Here is a 20788-nt window from a genome sequence, read left to right as displayed (position 1 = left end):
ATGATTCTTATCCTTCGTTTTAAAAAACGATAGTTACTTTTTCTCAAACGGACGAAAATCACACACTACCTTTTGCACCTACTGGACCGTTCGATAAGTTTTGTCGTTCGATAAATTTGTATTTTTATCGTCAATCGTGACCATAAAATCATCGAACGATCTATTATACCGCGATTCACAACTGACGATAAATGTAAAAAAAAAAATTAATATTCAATAACTAATAATAATTGATATCGATCGTGTATCGATTTCTAAGTGTACGGTTATATCGGACGGATATCGAAATAGATTATCATAGGTATTATGAATACTTATTGTCAATATTTCTAGTACTATCGACCGCATTTCGAACAGCACGTATTATTGATATCTTAACGGGACTAATTTTATTTCCGATAAATTTTGTATTGTAATTAAACGGTATCTAACTCGATTTAATTAACATGTGTCGTTCTTGAACGGATCTTAAAATAGATTTAAACAAGATTGTGAATCTTAAAGGTAAACGTGTAGATATAAATGTATCGAATAGTGCCACTCGAGATCTCGGAATAAATACGTAATAAAATTGTTTTGGACATTGTTTCGGTGTCAAAATGGGATGGAATTAGATAACACGTTACTTTGAATACGATATTTAAATAAATTTGATACCCGAAAATTGACCTTAACTTTCGATCGAACGCTTATGTACGATCGTCTAATCGTCAAGGCTTACGACACAGTGAGAGTTGTAGAGGAAAATTATTATTAACATTTGATCCGGGCAAAGAGGTCAGGTCATTTTTTGCTGTACAGATGTGGCTACATTTATGCTAATGCATGATCGGTACCCGAAGGACGACAAAGTGTCTCCTTAACCTTTATGCAGTGTGGAAATAATTGTTCAATAAAAACATTATAGTTGTTCGGGTCGGAGTGTCCCCATCGAAAAATTATAGAATTTAAATAAATGTGATCGTAGTTCGTGACGAAGGATTTATTATAAATATCGAATAAGGAATTACACATTATTTACGCACGATGTTTATACGAAATATAAATAATTCTTTCATCGATGTAAACGGTCGTGATTGATTTCGAGTGCTTTGTAAACTTAAACCGAATCAAAGTAGTCGTTTAGAACGAGATTGTAACAAATATTAACTAAGATTTATTTGTACAGTTTTTACAAATATCTACCGAATGTTCTTTGCATACACGATGTTTACATGCCGAGCAAACTGTACGTGTCTACCTGGAAGATATAGAGAATAATGATGTCGTTCGTTATTCATTTTTTGTACAGTTACAAGCATTGTGGATGCAAATGGCACCTATAATGTATTACTTTATAATATTTCATGAATATTACGATACGCGAAGGGAAAGATAAATTTGTAGAGTTTCTTTCGACTCTTCTAGGCATTGAAATTGAAAACTAAATTAACTAAAGTAAAAACATAGATCGATTAAATATTTAATCATAAAATAGAATATCAACAGTCTCACCGTGCAACTTGTACGGAGTTACTTAAATTTTTCACGACGAGTTGACAAATATCTCGTTACATTTTTATAGTGTGGGAGTATTTTTATAACTCGGAATATTGAATTGCATCTCACACGTATCTCGAAGAGAAACAATCGACGAGGAAAGAGAAGAATTTATAAAATCGATCGCACGTGTAGAATAGAAGCCATTTTGGAGACTTCTGGAGACTTGAGTCATTGGAACGAGTTATCTGCCTGGTGAATCCAATGTCAAAAAGATGGGACATTTCTCAACCTACTGTGCCCCAAAATGTTCAAAGATACTCAGAAACAAAGTGCTACTCTCGCACGGTAAACACCCTGTACTTGTAACAGAAATTACAGTGCAGTGATTAACCGTAGCTTAATCGTTGAGAGGAATCGCGAATCGTGTTGGATCGAAGGTTCGAGTCGACCTTGGAAGATCCACGACTAAGCAAAAATTACGCGGTTCACGTTCCCCGTACACGTGGTCTCGAGCAAAGATTGAAAACGGTTACAATATCGGTTTCATTTTTCAAACGAGAACTGGAAAAATGTTACAACTGTTACGACGTATCGGTTCTAGCTCGTATTAGTTCACACCGTACCCGTTTTGAAGTACAGCGAGCGAAACAACTCGGAATAGACACGTTGGTAACAGTTGTAACGTTTCTCTCGATTTTCGTAACTGTGTCGAGAACCGAACACGACAACTATTTCCAATGGTTGGTCTCGGTCTCTGGATACTCTCGACTCCCCTATTCGATCCAGGAGTCATTTCACCGGTGACCCAGTTACGCAAAGCGGAGTACTTACACGCGAGTTCCATTTCTACGAGGGTCGGTGTCGATGGGGCACCGTGCCGGAAGAACGGTCCGCGAAGGAGGCGGAGATGAAACGCCGATGAAACGAGCACGAGGAGGAGAAGGTGGAGAAGGTGGAGAAGGAGGAGAAGGAGGAAGGGGAAGTGGTCGACCGTTATGCGGCGTGTTCGAAAGGTTCGTAACCTGTTCGTTCGCTAGCCGCCGCTCGAATCTCGACGGATCCAGCATGCGGACGCCCGTGCCAGGAGCAAGGTCATGGTCAGTGTCGCACCGTCCACCGTGCAACTGTTGTATCAGTTACGAGGAATCCGTGAATCCTCCGCCGCCGCGGGACGAAAAAGGCGTTAGACGAACGGTGACCCAGTTCGTTGCTTCGAATTCTGTGAAAGATACGTGCACGAGGCGGATACCAGTGATCCCGTAGAGGAACCGGTCCTTTTCTTCGGCCAGTTTCATCGCGAACGGAGTTTCTTCGAGGAAACGAGATTATCGATTCGATATCGTCCAAGTTACGTATTTTCAAATTATCCAAACGATCATTCTGGGACCGAAATAATTCTTTTTTTGGTTTTCTTTGGAAAATCGATTTCTTGGGCCTGTTGCATCGCGAGCGCAGTTTCTCGAAGGAAACGAGATCATCGCTCCGATATCGTTAATGTTCCGTGTTACGAAAGGATCATTTTGGGACTAACGGGATTTGTTCGATGTTTGGAAAGTCGACTTTTTGGGCCTGTTACATCGCGAGCGCAGTTTCTCGAAGGAAACGAGATCATCGCTCCGATATCGTTAATGTTCCGTGTTACGAAAGGATCATTTTGGGACTAACGGGATTTGTTCGATGTTTGGAAAGTCGACTTTTGGGCCTGTTGCATCGCGAGCGCAGTTTCTCGAAGGAAACGAGATCATCGCTCCGATATCGTTAATGTTCCGTGTTACGAAAGGATCATTTTGGGACTAACGGGATTTGTTCGATGTTTGGAAAGTCGACTTTTTGGGCCTGTTACATCGCGAGCGCAGTTTCTCGAAGGAAACGAGATCATTGCTCCGATATCGTCGAAGTTTCATCTTTCAAAAGTATTGAAAGAAGAATTGGGACTGACGTGATTTGTTTGGTTTTTGGAAAGTCGATTTCCTGGGCCCGTTCCATCGCGAGCGGAGTTTCTTGAAGGAAACGTGATCATTTCTCTGATATCGTCGAAGTTTCATCTTTCAAAAGTATTGAAAGAAGAATTGGGACTGACGTGATTTGTTTGGTTTTTGGAAAGTCGATTTCTTGAGCCAGTTTTATCGCGAGTGGTGTTTCGTGAAGGAAAGGATCATTTTAGGACTACCGTGATGTTCTTGGAAAGTCTATTTTTCGAGTCTGTTTCATCAGGAGTTTGTACGAGTTTGAAACTCATCGAGGAGTTTCCTGGAAGAAATGAGACGATCTCTCCGATATCATCGAAGTTTTGCCTATTGCAATTACCAATGGGACTAGCGTGATTCGTTCGCTCTTCGAAAAGCTGATTTCTGGGCCAGTTTCATGGCGAGCAGAGTTTCCCGGAAGAAATCGGGCAATGAGAGAAAAAGAAAGAAGTTATCGTTAAAATAGAAGTACACGAGAAAGAAGAAACAACGAGAAACATTTCAAAGATAGAAAACAGAAGAAGCTTTGAAATTATTTGGAATTTATCGTAATTGGTCCATTGAAATCGATCGCTCGAAAAGAAGCTTTTGTATCGAGGAAGAGAAGTTACCGTTAGAGTGGAAGTGTAGAAAGAAAAGAGAAAAATTGTAAAAACAGCGAACGGAGAAAGCTTCGAAGTGTTCGTTGAAAAATTCAAGTGTGAGCCAGGACCTGGGAACCGAGAAACTTATGGTCGTCTTTCCACGCTATCGTAAGTTTCGAATAGTTGGAATATCTCGAGGAAGACGGCTGGAATGTTCCCTCGGGGGTTGTAACGAGTACCAAGGAACTGTGTGACGAAAGAGACCGAAAGCAAACGTGACCGAGGGAACTGGTCGAAACAGGATCCTTCCAACCGAAATACGGATACACGGTGCATCATTTGAGTGCATCGATTACTCGAAGGAAAAGAAGCTTCTAGAGTGCGCGTTATCTGCTGCCTCCCGGAAAGTAGGTGAGCCAGTACCGCTTTCCTTTTCAAATACACCGAATCCCTATCGGACGCAAACTGCACGTATACGTTTCGTACAGGACGATTGATCGTGCCACCAAGAAGTTTTCGATCGAAATTTCTCTGCTCACTTTTCCAACGAGTTTTCAAATTTCCCTTCGATACGATTTTTCTCTCCTGGATCGACATATGTATTTTCCTTCGCGAAACAACTATCGGTAGTTACTTAAACGTTTCTTCTTCTAATCACGATGCAATTCTTTTGGCAAATAATTTCGATATCGTGTAAATTTTATTCTTCAATTTTCACTTATTATTTGACCGGTTCAATTTGATCGTCGCTCGTAAATCGTGCGGTCAATTTTTTAGAACGAACGTTATACACGTTTCTAAGAGCGAGAAGCAAAGATTGATAATGTTCGATGATAAATTGTTCGTTTGGATGAGAAACGGATGTTTTTTTTATTTAGTTTTCTTTTTCTCGTATTCTTTCCCAAGTTAACCTTCAACCAACGAGGGTGGTGTTCGAACGAATACATGCGCAAACTGAATTGAACGACTGTACGCTCGAAAAGTTTGTTATTCTCATCAGGAAGTTAGAAAGTAATTCGGACAATACGTGTTTCGGTTACCACTGATTCTACGTTTCGTAAAAAAATTCGTCGAATTAGCGTACTTCGATATTTACGTTAATTAGTACATCCGGGGAAAGTGTCCCTCTTAACGATTTATTCAATTCTGTTTCGCCTCGACTGTTGTTTTTCGAATACTTTATACGCGAACTAAAATCCAATTCTGCGTACATATTTTATCCTTGGTGAAGATAATTGCATTTCAGTTATCCGGGGAAAATAGTTTCGGTTAGATGATCATTTGTCTATATGCGTTGCGTTACACGGTATTTGTTATCCAAATACCTAAAGGGTGCAATCGAATGGAAGAACGTGTTAAGGTTAAAACGAGTTCAACGATCTTGAAATGGCCTTGAATCTATAAATGTGAGATCAATCGAGGGAAACGCTAACGTGGAAAGTTATTTTATTGGGATTAAATTACACGTTCGCGTGTACACTATCTACGCGTTAAATCTAATTCAAGGTCATTCCAAGGTCACGGTATAGCAGATCTTTCGACATCTTGACATTAACTACCACACTATGCGATCGAAAATATGTTGTGCCATTTAACGAAGAAAGATTATTTTAAAGAATGAAAATGTAGCAAAACTGTATTAACTCGTACATTTTCGTACGATATTGACTCAAGGTCTTTAGCAAACGTGCAAAGTTTCGACAAAACTTTCGGGGTTTATGCAAAACACATGAAAATTTAATGTCTGCGAATTGCAACACATTTCTCGGTAGAATTCAATTTGGAAGAATAGTGTCGCAACAGTGACAAACGTAGCGACACGAAACACAACGAAGGTCAAATTGAAAATCATTGTCAACCGCAGGTTTTAAATTAGAACCACCAAGAACGGTGCAAAACTCCGGAATACGAAAAGGCCATTGAGAACGCTTGGTGATAGCTCGTATACTTCCACTTCGCCGTTTAAATAATAAAGGACCGTTCTCCATGGGTTTGACCTCGTTGAGTTATGCGCGTGCGCTACAGGACATTGATATCCTGCGTCGATAAAAAATGTATCGACGATTTTATCCTAACGTATGAAAAATACAAAGTTAACGATACAACGAGAGAACTTGCGTCGTCACTTCTTCGAATACAGATACTTGTTCGCGTCGTTACTTCTTCCAATACCGATACTTGTCCGTGTTGTTACTTCTTCGAATACCAATACTTGTTCGTGTTGTTACTTCTTTGAATACCATTACTTGTTCGTGTTGTTACTTCTTCGAATACCAATACTTGTTCGTGTTGTTACTTCTTCGAATACCAATACTTGTTCGTGTTGTTACTTCTTCGAATACCAATACTTGTTCGCATCGTTACTTCTTCGAATACCGATACTTGTTTGTGTCGCCACTTCTTCGAATACTAGCACTTATTCGTGTTGTTACTTCTTCGAATACGAATATTTGTTTGTGTTGTTACTTCATCGAATACCAATACTTGTTCGCATCGTTACTTCTTCGAATACCGATACTTATCTGTGTCGCCACTTCTTCGAATACTAGCACTTATTCGTGTTGTTACTTCTTCGAATACCAATACTTGCTTGCATCGTTACTTCTTCGAATACCGATACTTGTTCGTTACATTACTTCTTTGAATACCGATACTTGTTCGTTACGTTACTTCTTCGGATATCGATACTTGTTCGTTACATTACTTCTTCGAATACCGACACTTGTTCGGTACGTTACTTCTTCGAATACCGACACTTGTTCGGTACATTACTTCTTCGAATACAGACACTTGTTCGTTACGTTACTTCTTCGAATATCGATACTTGTTCGTGTTGTTACTTCTTCGAATACCGATACTTGTTCGTGCCGTTACTTCTTCGAGTACCATGCTCAATGTGAAGCCGGTACGTTGATCGACGAAATTCCGTTTCGCAGGAAATTTCAAGCAAGACGCCGCGGCATTGTGCTTGTTTCGCATTTTCTGTAAAATTCTAGGCACGATCGTGGTTCGCGGTGTGTACGACTTTCGACAAGCGGGTACGTGAGGATCGTTGCGAGCGCACTGCCCGCGTTAATAGAGAATTACTTAACAGCTGAAAGTTTCACGCGTCATTGATATTCTTCTCGTACACGCGTTCCCTCCTCGGACCACGTGTAGCGGTCTTAGACTTTTCTTCGACCGATTTCTATGCGACCGTGGATCAGTTTCTGTACGACGGTAACGAAGGACACTTTAACGAAGACGATTCACCTCTGTGGATGACCGTAATCACGCGACAGTAATTCGTGAACCACGTCTCTGGAACGTAACAACTATGCGCGTGTGAAAACCCAAACGTTGACGCGACAAGGTTCGATTTTTACTAGGATTCGATTCTTTCGACCTAGATATCGTTGCAACGAGAAATTTCTTCTTCTTTATCGTTAATTGGTGGTTGATGTCGAACGGTAAAACGTTGAGGCAAGAAGCCTCGACTTTTGCGAGGATCCAATTGTTTTAACCTAGAAGTATCGTTGCATCGAGAAATGTCCCGTTCTTTGTCGTTGATTGGTGATCAATTATTAAGCGATAACATTTTTTCATCGAGACTGTACTACATTATTTTTACAAATTCTTGAATCTATCAGTTTCTTATATCCTACGAGTCAATGCAGTCGGTCATTAGCGGTGTTCAGTCACTAATGGTGAAACATGGAAGGGTGTGATTCATCACGAGGAAACGACTCGAAAGTGTGGAACAATGTTGTTGCGAACGAGTCCCCGTCTTCGTGAAACATGAATTTGGAAATCCCTCGTGTATTTACAAGTGATGTTCACCGAGAATTAGAAGAAATTCCGTTACACGCACATCGCGTTTGTTTCTGTGTACGAATGACATCATCGATGCCTAGACGTAGCCTATAGTACTCGTACCTCGGGGTTTGCCTTTCAAAGGTTTCCAGTATTTGCATTAAAAAAAATTGTTTTGTAACATTTTTTGTGCAAATTAGCGATATTACTTTTCTCGTCCCGGACTTATCGGCGAAGAATATCCGATAGATCTTGCTCGAGGCGGGAAAAGTGGCTGTGACATAAACTAAGGCTAATAGGATCGTTAACTGAGGCTAATGGGATCGTTCTGCCCCGAAGCTGCTGGCCAAATTTCGATGGATCATAGTATATAATTGTGAACGATAGAGCAGATGATTTTCTGACTCGAATTCGATGTAATAATTGTCTCTCGAAAGCAGTGGAATTATCATAATATTTCGAGGGATGAAATGTGACTCGATGTCTCAAATTGACACCAATGGGATCGTTCTCTTTTGAAGTTGCTGGCCAAATTTCGATGGATCATAGTATATAATTGTGAACGATAGAGTAGATGATTTTCTGATTCGAATTCGATGTAAAAATTGTCTCTCGAAAGCAGTGGAATTATCATAATATTTCGAGGGATGAAATGTGACTCGATGTCTCAAATTGACACCAATGGGATCATTCTCTTTTGAAGTTGCTGGCCAAATTTCGATGGATCATAGTATATAATTGTGAACGATAGAGCAGATGATTTTCTGATTCGAATTCGATGTAAAACTTGTCACTGGGAAACAGTGGAATTACCACAATACTTTTCTTTATACCAAAGGAATTATTAATACATTGCATGTCACAATGTAAGGAAAATATTAGAGAAAAACGGAAAATCGAAACGGAAAACGCGCTACCTGACTTTCTGTCACTATATACCACTTATTATCAATGCGACTGGTCAATAAATACTCGTAGCTTCCGTGATTTTACCAATCTTTGTTTCAAATTACTCCGTAAGTGTTCATTATCGAACATAATCTTGTAGTAATGGTCGATTTTCGAGCAAGGTTGATATTCGAAATTGATATAAATTATCAACATTAATCTGAGTAAATAGAGATAAGTGGTGAAAATAATTCTGTTTATTTTTTCTTTTCACCTTCAAAGTCACATTAGGGGTTATTGGTGATATTTGAGTTCAACTGGGCGTATTATCTCAAATATTCCAACGTAGGATATGTAACACTAATCGAAACGAAGGAACTTTTAAACTTGATTTTTTCTGGATTAATTATTTATTATTATCTATCAAATCGCGAAGAACGTACAAATTTGTTAATTATCCATTTTTTGTGAAAATTTCAAGCCCAGACCGATTCGATTTATATTGTGATTTATATAATGATACTAAGCAAATTATCCCATCGATAAAATGTACAGACGTCTCTTGATTACTATTACATCCTCCGGCTAAATGCACCGATACTTGCTTCCATGACCTTATCTCCATACTCGTCATCATCAAGTTCATCGCTATCATCCACTCTCGCTAGAGGCTACGGTTATTTATCGTGACATAAATACACGTAAATTTATATTCAGATTCGTTCATATACACGTGTTTAAAGAATTTGTTCGCTATTAGTAAAAAATATCAATAACCGAATGCTTTTTTATCGAAATAGAAAATTAATCGATCGACACCAATTGATGTGCAATTATTTATTCGAACCTGTTTGCCCAAAAAATCAGCAGTATCGTTGATTATAAACCGGTGACTAAACCGAAAGGAAATTAGATTTGCCATGACGGAAGAGCAATTATTTTTATATATAAATATACGTATACTTACATATATTTCATTGAAACGAATACCAAAGCCCAGTTTAATTAATACAAGACTCGTTAGGCTTCTCCTTTTTACCTATCGAGGGATCACGATTTTACAAATGTTCTATCAACAATTTCGATATGGGGGAAATTAAACATATTTACCGATAGATGGAAGATTTCCGATAGCGATAAAAGAAACATTATACGATCATGGATTAAATTTCTTTTATTTGATCAAAAAGTGTATTTCTTATCGTCAGAATATTAACCGTATCGTTATTATTGATATCTATAACCACTTGACGAAACTGTTTACCATATACCGTTTATCGATTTTTTTATAGATACTCCGATGATCGCTACACCACGTGCTAAGAACGCCTATAGGCGTTCGGTGAACGTATATACTCAACGCGTGAAAACTTTACCGCACAGTATATCACCTGCAGCTTCGATGCACATAGTATGCGTTTCGCGACAGAATATTTCACTGTGAAAAAATTAAATATATTTAAATACGCAGCTATTCAAAAGTCGAAGGGTCTTTCACTCATCGTTCCGGACTATCCAATCATCCGTTGGAAACTCGATTTTACAGTGGTAACGGGAACAACGCAACGCGAGCGAAACAACGTTAAATTGAATCGCGATACTATGACGCAACAGTAATATTCATAAGAAGGTTACTATTAACCGAGTGATTGCACACTCCTGTAAAATATGTTTCTTTCTCGTTAGTCGATTTAATATAACGCGACTGTGCGAAAGGTGGATACGAAACGTGTTCACCTTAATATTTATTAATATCCACAGGAAATACATCGGTTATGATAATTTCAATCACGCAAGGAATTACTCGGTTAATCCTTAGTGTTACGAATCTGAATTTCGAGAATATTAAAAGTTACCAATTTTACCGAATATATTTCTAATCGTTCAGAAACGAAAAAACTATTCAGCGTTGTTCGCGCTAAGTTGCGGTAGTATCGTAAACAGAATACACTGAGTAGTCTATGGACAATTAACTTCATTGTACGTTTTTGTTTAATCGCGAGTCCTATAAATGTTAACTAAAACATTCGACTCAAAACGATTTGAAATTCCTTTCGGGTTTAATGTTTCTCCCTGTAGTAATTCCCGCTTTCAAGTGACAATTCTTACCCCGGATTCAAGTAACAGAACTAGCGTTTATGTTAGATCTATTTTTTTTTTTAACGAACGAAGAAGCTTCTAATAAGACACATAGAAGCTTAAGCTGAAGGTACTTTGAAAAATATCGATAAAAATAGTTGAACCGGTGTAATTCAAAAACCGTTGTAATTCGAAAAGAAGTTTATACCGGACATACGTTTACATAAATTTACTTTCTTATTCCAGTGTGTTGAATTCGCCTTTGAAGTTACCCTCACGTGTTTCGGAATATTCTGTGTAACGGAAAAAAAAAAGAAAAATATAAATTTTCGTAACTGCACGAAGTCGAACGCTCGTTTGTTCTATTTTACTGACTCCCGACGTTTACTCTTCACGTTGTACGCGAATTCTCGACTCCAATCCGGGGTGAAGAAAATATTGCGAACGAAATGTTACGTTTTGAAAACTATTCGAAAACGAACGACATCGACTCGAGTGGGTAGAAGCGAGAGTTACCGCGGCAGCCTTCGTACTAACGGTCTGTAAATGAAAATTTTTATTTTTCAATCGCGTATGGTTAAATCCGTTCACTTTGTGCGATGCAACAGTAGCTATTTGGTACATAGTAATCGTGGCTAGTTTCTGGCTATGCGTGAACACTTATCCTTCGGAATATTTAACCCTGCGTTGCCCTCGTTGCGTTCACTTGTTTATTACTCCGTTCAAAAATTTTGCAACTTTATCCGTTCAGTAGTTACAATTCGGTTATAACGTTCAGTAGTGATTTTCGAACTTTCCTAAAGGTTAACAATGGATTAGAAGAAACGTTAAAATAGAAACGAAGTACACTCGAAAGACATATTTAAGTAAACCGTATTTTTCACATTAAAAGAATTTCGTGTGTTCGCCCCCTTCGTATCGTAAAACGTTTCATATTTGAAAAACAATGGTGCAAAATTCGTCGTTACGATAAAACTTATCCAACGGTGCATTACTAGCTTGCCGTGTAAGTTTCATCGAACGACAAAACTTATCGAACAACCTATCGCTATTACTTGACGATTTTATCAATGAATCACGATCGTCGTGTAACATCGTTCTACGAACCAGGTTATTAATTATTTTCTGTTTGCGCAACATTACAGGCGATCGATAGGGGAAATTATAGAAACACACAATGGGTATCGAGAGCGTTTTAGCGGGTGGTCTGACCTCGGCATCCAGTGGCCTTTCATGGTTCTTTCCGGTGCTTGCGGCTGCGCTCGTCTATTTCCAGTACGAAGTCATGGACAACGAAGCGCCACCGATTAATATACCATCCGAGGTGCTTCTCCCATCGTACGATTTCATCGTCATAGGTTCAGGTTCTGCAGGTACATTTCTCAAATATTTACATAATAGCGTTAAATCGAATTAGCAGTCACTATGGAACGAGAAACGTGGTTAGACGAATTATTGGACATTTATTTACGAAAGAACTCGTGAATGAAGAAAAGATGCGGTGTATCGATGGTTGGAGATTACTCGTTGAAAATTTCGATAAAGGTAACGAATCAGTCGAATAAAAGCTGCGTAAACTGTTTTAATGTCACGATCGTGTAGTTTTGGATCTTTTTTCAATAAATGTACAGGTATCTATAACAACGAAACATGAAAAATATAATAAGATATATCGTCCATCTTTCGTTCGTTGTGTTCGCAAACTCTGTCTTTTTGAGTCAATTTCATTTACTCTTTTCATATTTCATTTCGTAGATGTATGTTTATCGAAATGGTTTTTAGGTTTTTAGGTTGAAACGTTTCAAACGTATACTTTGATAATTGTTTGTCAAATTATCTTTATCGAGAAATATTCCGATATGTAATTTGTTGTTGAAAGTCGGGTTAACTTTCAAGACCCAAAGGTGTACTTGTATTTTTTGCTACTTTTGACTGTTCACTTTCTAGTTCAAATTTTTATGAAAATTCACTCACGATCGTTCGTGTCCTGCCAGGAAACGGGTTTCTTCCGCTTCCTGTAAAATTTCGCATTTCACAGACAACGAGTTTTATTTATAAACCAGTTCACACAGATATTGCACATTTGCTTTGCTCTTACTTCATGAATTTTTATCAAACTCGTCGGAATCCCAGTTCTATTTCCTCATTTTAGAAATGCTTGTTAAGGTCAGTGTTCTTATTTCGTCAATTCTAATTAAACCGGATTTTACCGACCAAAGGTCGTTAAACCCGCGAATAAATTATTTTCCCTCGTGCGTACGCGGCTGCGTTAATTGTTTCTCGGTTCATTGTTAAAAATGCTGCTGGTGTCGACGACTGATTATAAAAATCGAACGAAACGTTTCGAAGTAAATAATTATACAAATTTAACAAAATAGTTCTGTTACGATAAAAGTGTAATATTTTTTAAACGATACGAGTAATATACGTTCAAATTATTTTCTTCGCGAACCGACGATGAAATTTATTTTACGAATTTTCATTACGTCCAAGAATTCAAGTTGCAACGTTCTCCTTTTCAATTTTTCACGATACACGACTATACACATATATACTTACATTAAAAATTAAAAAAAGAACTCGTCACACCTCGACTTTTAAATTTGTACAATCTTTGACAGCGACTCAGGTGCGATATTCTTACTTTAGAAATGTTTATGAAACTCGTATACACTTTCGCTGCAGGAGCTGTCGTTGCGAGTCGTCTCTCCGAGATTGAAAACTGGAACGTGCTTCTTCTGGAAGCTGGAGGCGATGAAACCGAAATCTCGGATGTGCCTCTGCTCGCTGGTTATTTGCAACTCAGCCAACTCGATTGGCAATACAAAACGGAACCCCAAGAAGGCGCCTGTTTAGGTAAATATTTTGTTCTAGATATCTTTTCTGGATAATCTTTCACGGAATTAATCGTGGGTTACCATAAATAAATGTATTAAGCGATATATATTTCAGTCTTGGAGAATTTTAGAGGAAAACTCGGATAATTCCGTGATGCTGTGAAAAAATTCAAATAAATATGTAACGAAATCTTTTCGTCGTACTTACTCGAATCAATTAATCAGAGATTGTACAGTTTCGTGATAATACGTTCATTGTGACACGTTGACAGTCAAATTTTCAAGGCTATTTTACAAAACTCTCGGTAATATAATTTAGTAGAAGAATGTTTATATATTGTGTCCAAATCTCTATCGTGTATGTTTATATTTAAAGAATCAACATCTCGTACAGAGAAAAAGGTACATTTTATCTGCCCTATCTTTACACGTTGGCATCTCCACGGAAACTAACTAATCGACAAAACAAATGCGAATAATTTGTGTTGCGCAACACCGACTAATGACAAAATTGCACGTAATAAATTGATACTTCTTTTGAAAAATTGCGCTACGCGATTATTCTGGAAAATACGACGATATTATTTAATGACTCGGCTTTGTTCAAACTATTATAAAATTGACCGTAACGCGAAATTATACGAGCGTCTCCTATAAAAAATTTTCATAGAATATGGTAATAACTTCGTACACTGTTTCCGAGAAACAATCATGTTTTTATGTTTTGGTAATTTTCAGTTCGAACGTAGGTAACTGATTCTGTTCAATTATTAACAATAGTTACTTTCTACTTCGTGCATGATTTTAGGCTACAAAGAAACAATATCGAACAGGAATTCGATTTTTATTTAGGACCACGTTTTATGAAACACCGTGTATATCGATCACGTAATTTACCGCTGACTAAATAATGGTAACAATTTGGTATGAAATACCCTAAAAAATATATTTTAAAGCGTTGCTGTTGTCGATCCACGTATTCGTGACGTTTAACTTCGATCGAGTATTGAATAAAAACTAAAGTAAATTTAATAAATCCGAGCTCTATAACTACCCAAATTAGAAGACAGTTTGTATGCTATAGTCGGATCAATTGATCGCTCAAGGGCACCGAGGGCACTTTGTGTATCAGATTCGATAGTATCCGATTAGAAAATAAATAGAAACAATTGTAAGAGTGAATTAGTTGTTAGACACAACCAACAGAAATGTAGAAGGTACCTAAAAACTGATACTATTTGATCTTACCTATTCCCTCCGATGTACAATCGTAAATGTTAATCTGATATTTGAAGATTTATCAGGAAAACGTACGAGTCGAAACGTTACTAAAAAAACTACTTCGTTCGAGATTGTCAATCGGCCAAGATTCATTTATCATTCCGACAAGTGTATTATTTGGTAAAAACATGTCCGTTTAACGCGATCGACAAATCGAGGCTACGATCTTGAGCAACCGATCGAGTTCGATTCGACTATAGCGATCAATTGTCCGTCTGACGTGACTCGTTCGATCCTATCCTCATTCCTTGTGACTGTATTCCCCAGCAATGGAACACGCTCGTTGCAACTGGCCACGAGGCAAAGTGATCGGAGGCAGCAGTGTCCTGAACTATATGCTCTATCTGCGCGGCAACAAGAGGGACTACGACACTTGGGAGCAGCAGGGTAACCCAGGCTGGGGTTCCAGGGACGTTCTCTATTACTTCAAGAAGTCCGAGGACAATCAGAATCCCTACCTAGCCGGTACACCGTATCACTCGACCGGTGGCTACCTGACGGTTCAGGAAGCACCTTGGCACACTCCTCTGGCCGCAGCGTTCGTCCAAGCAGGTCAGGAGATGGGCTACGAGAATCGTGACATAAACGGTGAACAGCACACGGGATTCATGATCGCCCAGGGTACCATCAGACGTGGCAGCAGATGCTCGACCGCGAAAGCGTTCCTGAGACCGGCCAGGTTGCGCAAAAACCTTCACGTGGCCATGCATTCCCACGTTACCAAGATCCTGATCGATCCCAAGTCGAAACGAACCTACGGGGTGGAGTTCGTCAGGGACGAGAAGGTGTTCCGTATACGCGCCAGGAAGGAAGTGATCGTGTCAGGGGGATCCATCAACTCCCCTCAGCTGTTGATGCTCTCGGGTATCGGGCCCAGAGATCAACTGCAGCAACACGGGATACCGGTGATCCAGGATCTCCGAGTCGGTCACAATCTCCAGGACCACGTCGGTCTTGGTGGTCTGACGTTCATGGTCAACCAGCAGATCTCCATGGTGGAGAAACGGTTGCACAGCGTACAAGCTGTGATGCAGTACGCCATCTTCGGAGACGGGCCATTGACGGTCCTGGGTGGCGTCGAGGGATTGGCCTTCGTCAACACGAAATACGTGAACGCATCCGACGATTTCCCCGACATTGAACTCCACTTCATATCGGGCTCGACGAATTCCGACGGTGGCAGACACATCAGAAAAGTTCACGGGCTCACCAAGAGGTTCTACGATTCCGTTTACGGGCCCATCAACGACAAGGACGTGTGGAGCGTGATACCCATGCTTCTGAGACCCAAAAGCAGAGGCGTTATCAAGCTTCGCAGCAAGAACCCGTTCGATACTCCGCTGATACATCCGAATTACTTCAAGGAGCCGGAAGATGTGGCCACTCTGGTCGAGGGAGTCAAGATAGGTGTCGCTCTGAGCAGAACGTCAGCGTTCAGACGTTTCGGTAGCGAGTTGAACTCGAAGCAATTCCCTGGTTGCAAGCACATACCGATGTACAGCAATCTCTACTGGGAGTGCATGATCAGACACTACTCAGCGACCATTTATCATCCCGTAGGCACTTGCAAGATGGGTCCTTACTGGGATCCAGAGGCTGTCGTGGACCCTCAGCTTCGCGTCTACGGAGTCAGTGGTCTTCGCGTGATCGATGCGTCCATCATGCCGAATCTTGTCAGTGGGAATACCAATGCACCTGCTATCATGATCGGGGAGAAGGGATCCGACATGATCAAGGAATTCTGGTTGAAGAGAAGAGGCCGAGGGTGAACGGTCTCTTTGCTGAACTTTAACGACAATCGTTCGGAGAATATTCAAATCCACATTAGGAACTCTTCACTGTGGAAATAACGATTCCAAGGATGAAGGAATACGAGTTAGAGTTAGGGTAAATATTGTTTCGTGAACTCGGAGCGATCGAAACTCTTGTAAATATTGAGATGGTTGGTCAACGATGCGCAGAGACCGTGAAACACGTACGAATGATGTTGATAGTGGTCTACCATTGGACACTTGGGTCCATGGTGTACCATTTGAACGATACAGTCAAGTGTGCTTGACTCTTTTGGTGCTAAGATAGTGAAACTTAATCGTACGCTGTGTGTGGTTCGTTAAGGCGATAACAATTGCAACGAGTGTGTACGATTTGGCAATGGACTATGTTCGTATATAAAGACGACGGAGAGTAGGAGTAATTAAAAAAATATAATGAATTTAGCGTAACTGTAACAACGATTACGATACAATGGTAATTGTAATAAAGCGCAATATTCGGAAATGGCAATTTTTGGTGTTCACTGGAAAAGAAATGTTTTCACGTAACGAGTATTTGTGAATCCTGAAAGATCAGGAAACGATAGTTGTTTAACCAGCAGGATGGAAAAATTGTAATAAATACGCTCGAAGATCGAAGTATCATAGTGAGTATAATTCACCCATTTAAGTATCTCACTCCTTTCCAAAGTAGTTGTTCAGGATATTGTTTAGAAACACTACGGAAGGTTCAGTGTAACGTTACACAAATTTCTGTTCTCTCGTGATCCCTATTTAAGATGAAATTATTAATCCCAATTTTATTATAAAATCTATGAATACTGTAGATTGGACGTACGATACGCAATGATAATATTAGGAACCGATAGATCGCATCCTTTTGATACATTCGTTTATCCAATTTATAATAATATCGATTAAATATACAAGTATATTTTTTTTATTCGCAGAGATAAAAGATTCCGATATATAAAAATAGCGAAAGAAATAATTATGTTTCTCAAAAGTGTCTTTGAAAAATTGTAACGTTTTAAAGTAATGAAAAGTACACTTTATGTTTATCACAATTTTTTTACCATTCTTTTAGTCTTCAAATATATATATATTTTGTAATCTAGATCGTACTTGTGAAAATTACTTTCAATAGGTAAATAGACTTGGGGTATTGAAGGCACTTGAGTGATCAAGGTTGCTGGTGTAGGATTCAGGGTCATTTTAAGGTCACTTGTATCTTTTTAAATGGCACATGGTATATTCTTTCCGCAAATTGATACAGCACGATAAAACGAGTTCAATCGTTTCATATTTTGTGCGGTTTTGTTGTACAATTTGAAAAACAACGAGGAAATATCGCCTAACCTTACCACGAGTACATCGATTTCAATGTACGATATAGTTGAACTGGTATGTTTCTACGCTATCGAGCCACGAGAAAAAATATATCTGGAATTTAAAAGAATGTAAATGACCTTGAAATGACTTTGACGCCTTCACCCAGCGTCCGTTCTCTTTGAACGTTCAAATGTTTCCCTCGAAGTCCATTAAAGTAGCATTTACAAATGCAATATAATTTCTGATATACATGCATTTGAATATTATATCGGAGCACTGCGTATAACACGGTGATATAACAGCGATTATTTATTACAATTAATACGTACTTTTAAGTTTTTGAATACGATTTCAAAGTTCTTTGATAATCGGCTTCACGTACTTAACAGTTGATATAGCAATCGCTAATGAAGAAGATTTAAATAATGATAATAAAATGGAACTCAAATGGTACATATTTAAAACCCTCTGAAAATGAAACAAATCTTTATCTATTTTGCATATTATGTATATTTCGTATGTTTTGTACACATATTATCTCGAGTATATGTGCAAAAGTATATTTCACGTTCCATTTATATTTCTGGCATTTTTACCAGACTGACTATTCCTTAGACAGTTACCATTCCTTATTATATGGAAAATGAAATTGGTAAACTAAATTTCTAATCAATTATTGCTCCTAAGACCAATGTTTCTTTATTGGAAGAACTAGCAGAGTGAAAAAGAAATTTTGTTAATTTAACTTATTAAAGAATACTTATATAACACTATACGTAATATTCCTTTTTATTTCCATTAAATTTTCCCTATCTGTTACCGGTAATCCTCATTTCGATATACGTGTAAGGCTATCCGAACTGTTCTCGATACAAAATAATTTATTACGATACGTAACACCTTGAATTAATAAAAAGGATAACTAAGAAACGTATGAAAATTTCACACGGCACTCGATGTGCGAAAGAGTAAGAATTGTGCGAAGCTCAGTCTGGCTACACATCATAAATACAATAGTAACTGTGTTGGACGGACAGTGAGAATTCCTATTATCGGTCTAAGAACATCTATAATGCATAATACGAGCAACGAAGGTTATTTCTTATCGAATTGCATATTACGTGAAATTAATTTTTCGAATTGACACACACGATCTTCTATCGTATCTACTGCAAACATTCACCGAGAACGTTCAATATAGATGGCTACCAAACAACTACCAAACAACGTATCATGGTTACTCTTCGAACTTAAGCTTTATAAGTTCGGTACTTTCTCCCTTGGTCGTTCTTCTCTGACACGTACCACTATCTGTACACTGATTCGGTTACTTCTGGGACTACCCTCGTCTACACGACTATTGAAGATGCTGCCCTCGACATTTTACAACGACGATTCATCGTCTAAACGAAACGTGCAAAATGAGAGCTGCGAACAACTTCACGACCGAAGTGGTCGATCGCAAGATTGTCACTATTCCTTGTTACACGAAAATTGAAATTAATCAAATAAATTTCTAATCAATCATTGCTCCCAAGACCAATGTTTCTTTGTTGGAAGAACCACCAGAGTGCAAAAGAAATTTGGTTCATTTAACTTATTAAAGATACTTCGATCGTGCCGATAATCGTTAACTGGAACAGGAATCCACCGATGTTGACGATAACTGAAAAGGCTGCTGACATAATGAAGGAAGACTGGTGAAATGTCGGTCAGATCGTTCGTTGGTTGTTTTGAAAAAATTCGAACGAGTTATCAAGAATAATCGGATTAATAACGATAACTACGAAGATAATGGAGATAGGAATTACAATAACGACAGTATCGATATTTGTATAGAAGTACGTGTTTGGAAACGAACGAAAAATAATACAATACAGAGATTGAATCTTTGTTTTAAAAATAGTAATACTTCCTGTGCTTCGTCTTCTGTCTCGCCAAATGGCTCCGGATTGAAGAAAACTACGATCGAAGTTTTCTTCGTAAACTCGTTCAACCCTCGATCGCATTGTACAGAAACTTTGACAATATTACAGCAGCATTTCCTCCTTTTGGCTCGGTATCAAGGAAGAAAATGGCGAACTTCCTTTATAGACGTGGTAAACCGATGCAAGAACTATTATGTAAGGGTGCTGTGGCAAATATTGCGCGTTTCAAGAGTTTAATTCACCAATAAGGGAAGAACCGATCTGTCCTCTTTCTATTTTAACTTGCTTTTGGGAGATGGTAGAACACAAGAGATACAAATAATCAAAGTTCGTTGTACAATCGGTGATTAAATTGTTACGAATTCTTTAAAATTGAATTAAATCGAGAGATTTTATCCCATCAGTCTTCTCTCGTTCGTTCTCAAACTTCTACCTGTTTCGATCGTTACGATATTATTTAGCTGGAAAGAAAGTCGACAGTGCGAAGATGATAGAAAATATATCGCAAAAATGTATTATCGATAAATTGAAGAAATTTTATACCAATGGGATCGTGTCGTCTGAAAAGTGGGAAGAAGTTGTGCAAAGAGAGGGAGATTATTTTCTCGCGAGCATCATAGGTGAGATTCAAATATTACTATTTACGGTTGGAAAATAAACGTCACGAACCTACGGGACGACCTAATAAATTGAAAACCATTTTCATACGACGACTATGACACTTTTCCCTCCGGACTCGTCGAGCGACGAATAAAACATTAAATAGTCGCACGGTTGGTCTTGACGTGTCGTAAGCTACACGGGTAGGATTAAATATAATTTTTTGTTCTAAAAAAAATAAACATC

General features: G+C 38.6%; 2 protein-coding genes across 2 annotated transcripts in view; one reads left to right on the top strand and one right to left on the bottom strand.

The window, feature by feature from the left end:
• Flo2 (flotillin-2) overlaps positions 1 to 20788 on the bottom strand; it is a 146861-nt gene that overhangs the window by 9991 nt on the left and 116082 nt on the right. The window lies entirely within an intron of this gene.
• LOC143153723 (glucose dehydrogenase [FAD, quinone]) lies at positions 11970 to 16679 on the top strand. Its single transcript, XM_076325193.1, has 3 exons — positions 11970 to 12165; positions 13478 to 13648; positions 15178 to 16679. The coding sequence occupies exons 1-3, from the start codon at positions 11970 to 11972 to the stop codon at positions 16677 to 16679; spliced, it is 1869 nt and encodes a 622-aa protein (XP_076181308.1).

The sequence above is a fragment of the Ptiloglossa arizonensis genome, chromosome 13, assembly GCF_051014685.1.
Source record: "Ptiloglossa arizonensis isolate GNS036 chromosome 13, iyPtiAriz1_principal, whole genome shotgun sequence".
Taxonomy (NCBI): domain Eukaryota; kingdom Metazoa; phylum Arthropoda; class Insecta; order Hymenoptera; family Colletidae; genus Ptiloglossa; species Ptiloglossa arizonensis.
The sequence above is the reverse complement of the archived record's forward strand: the minus strand, read 5'-3'. Positions and strand labels throughout refer to the sequence as shown.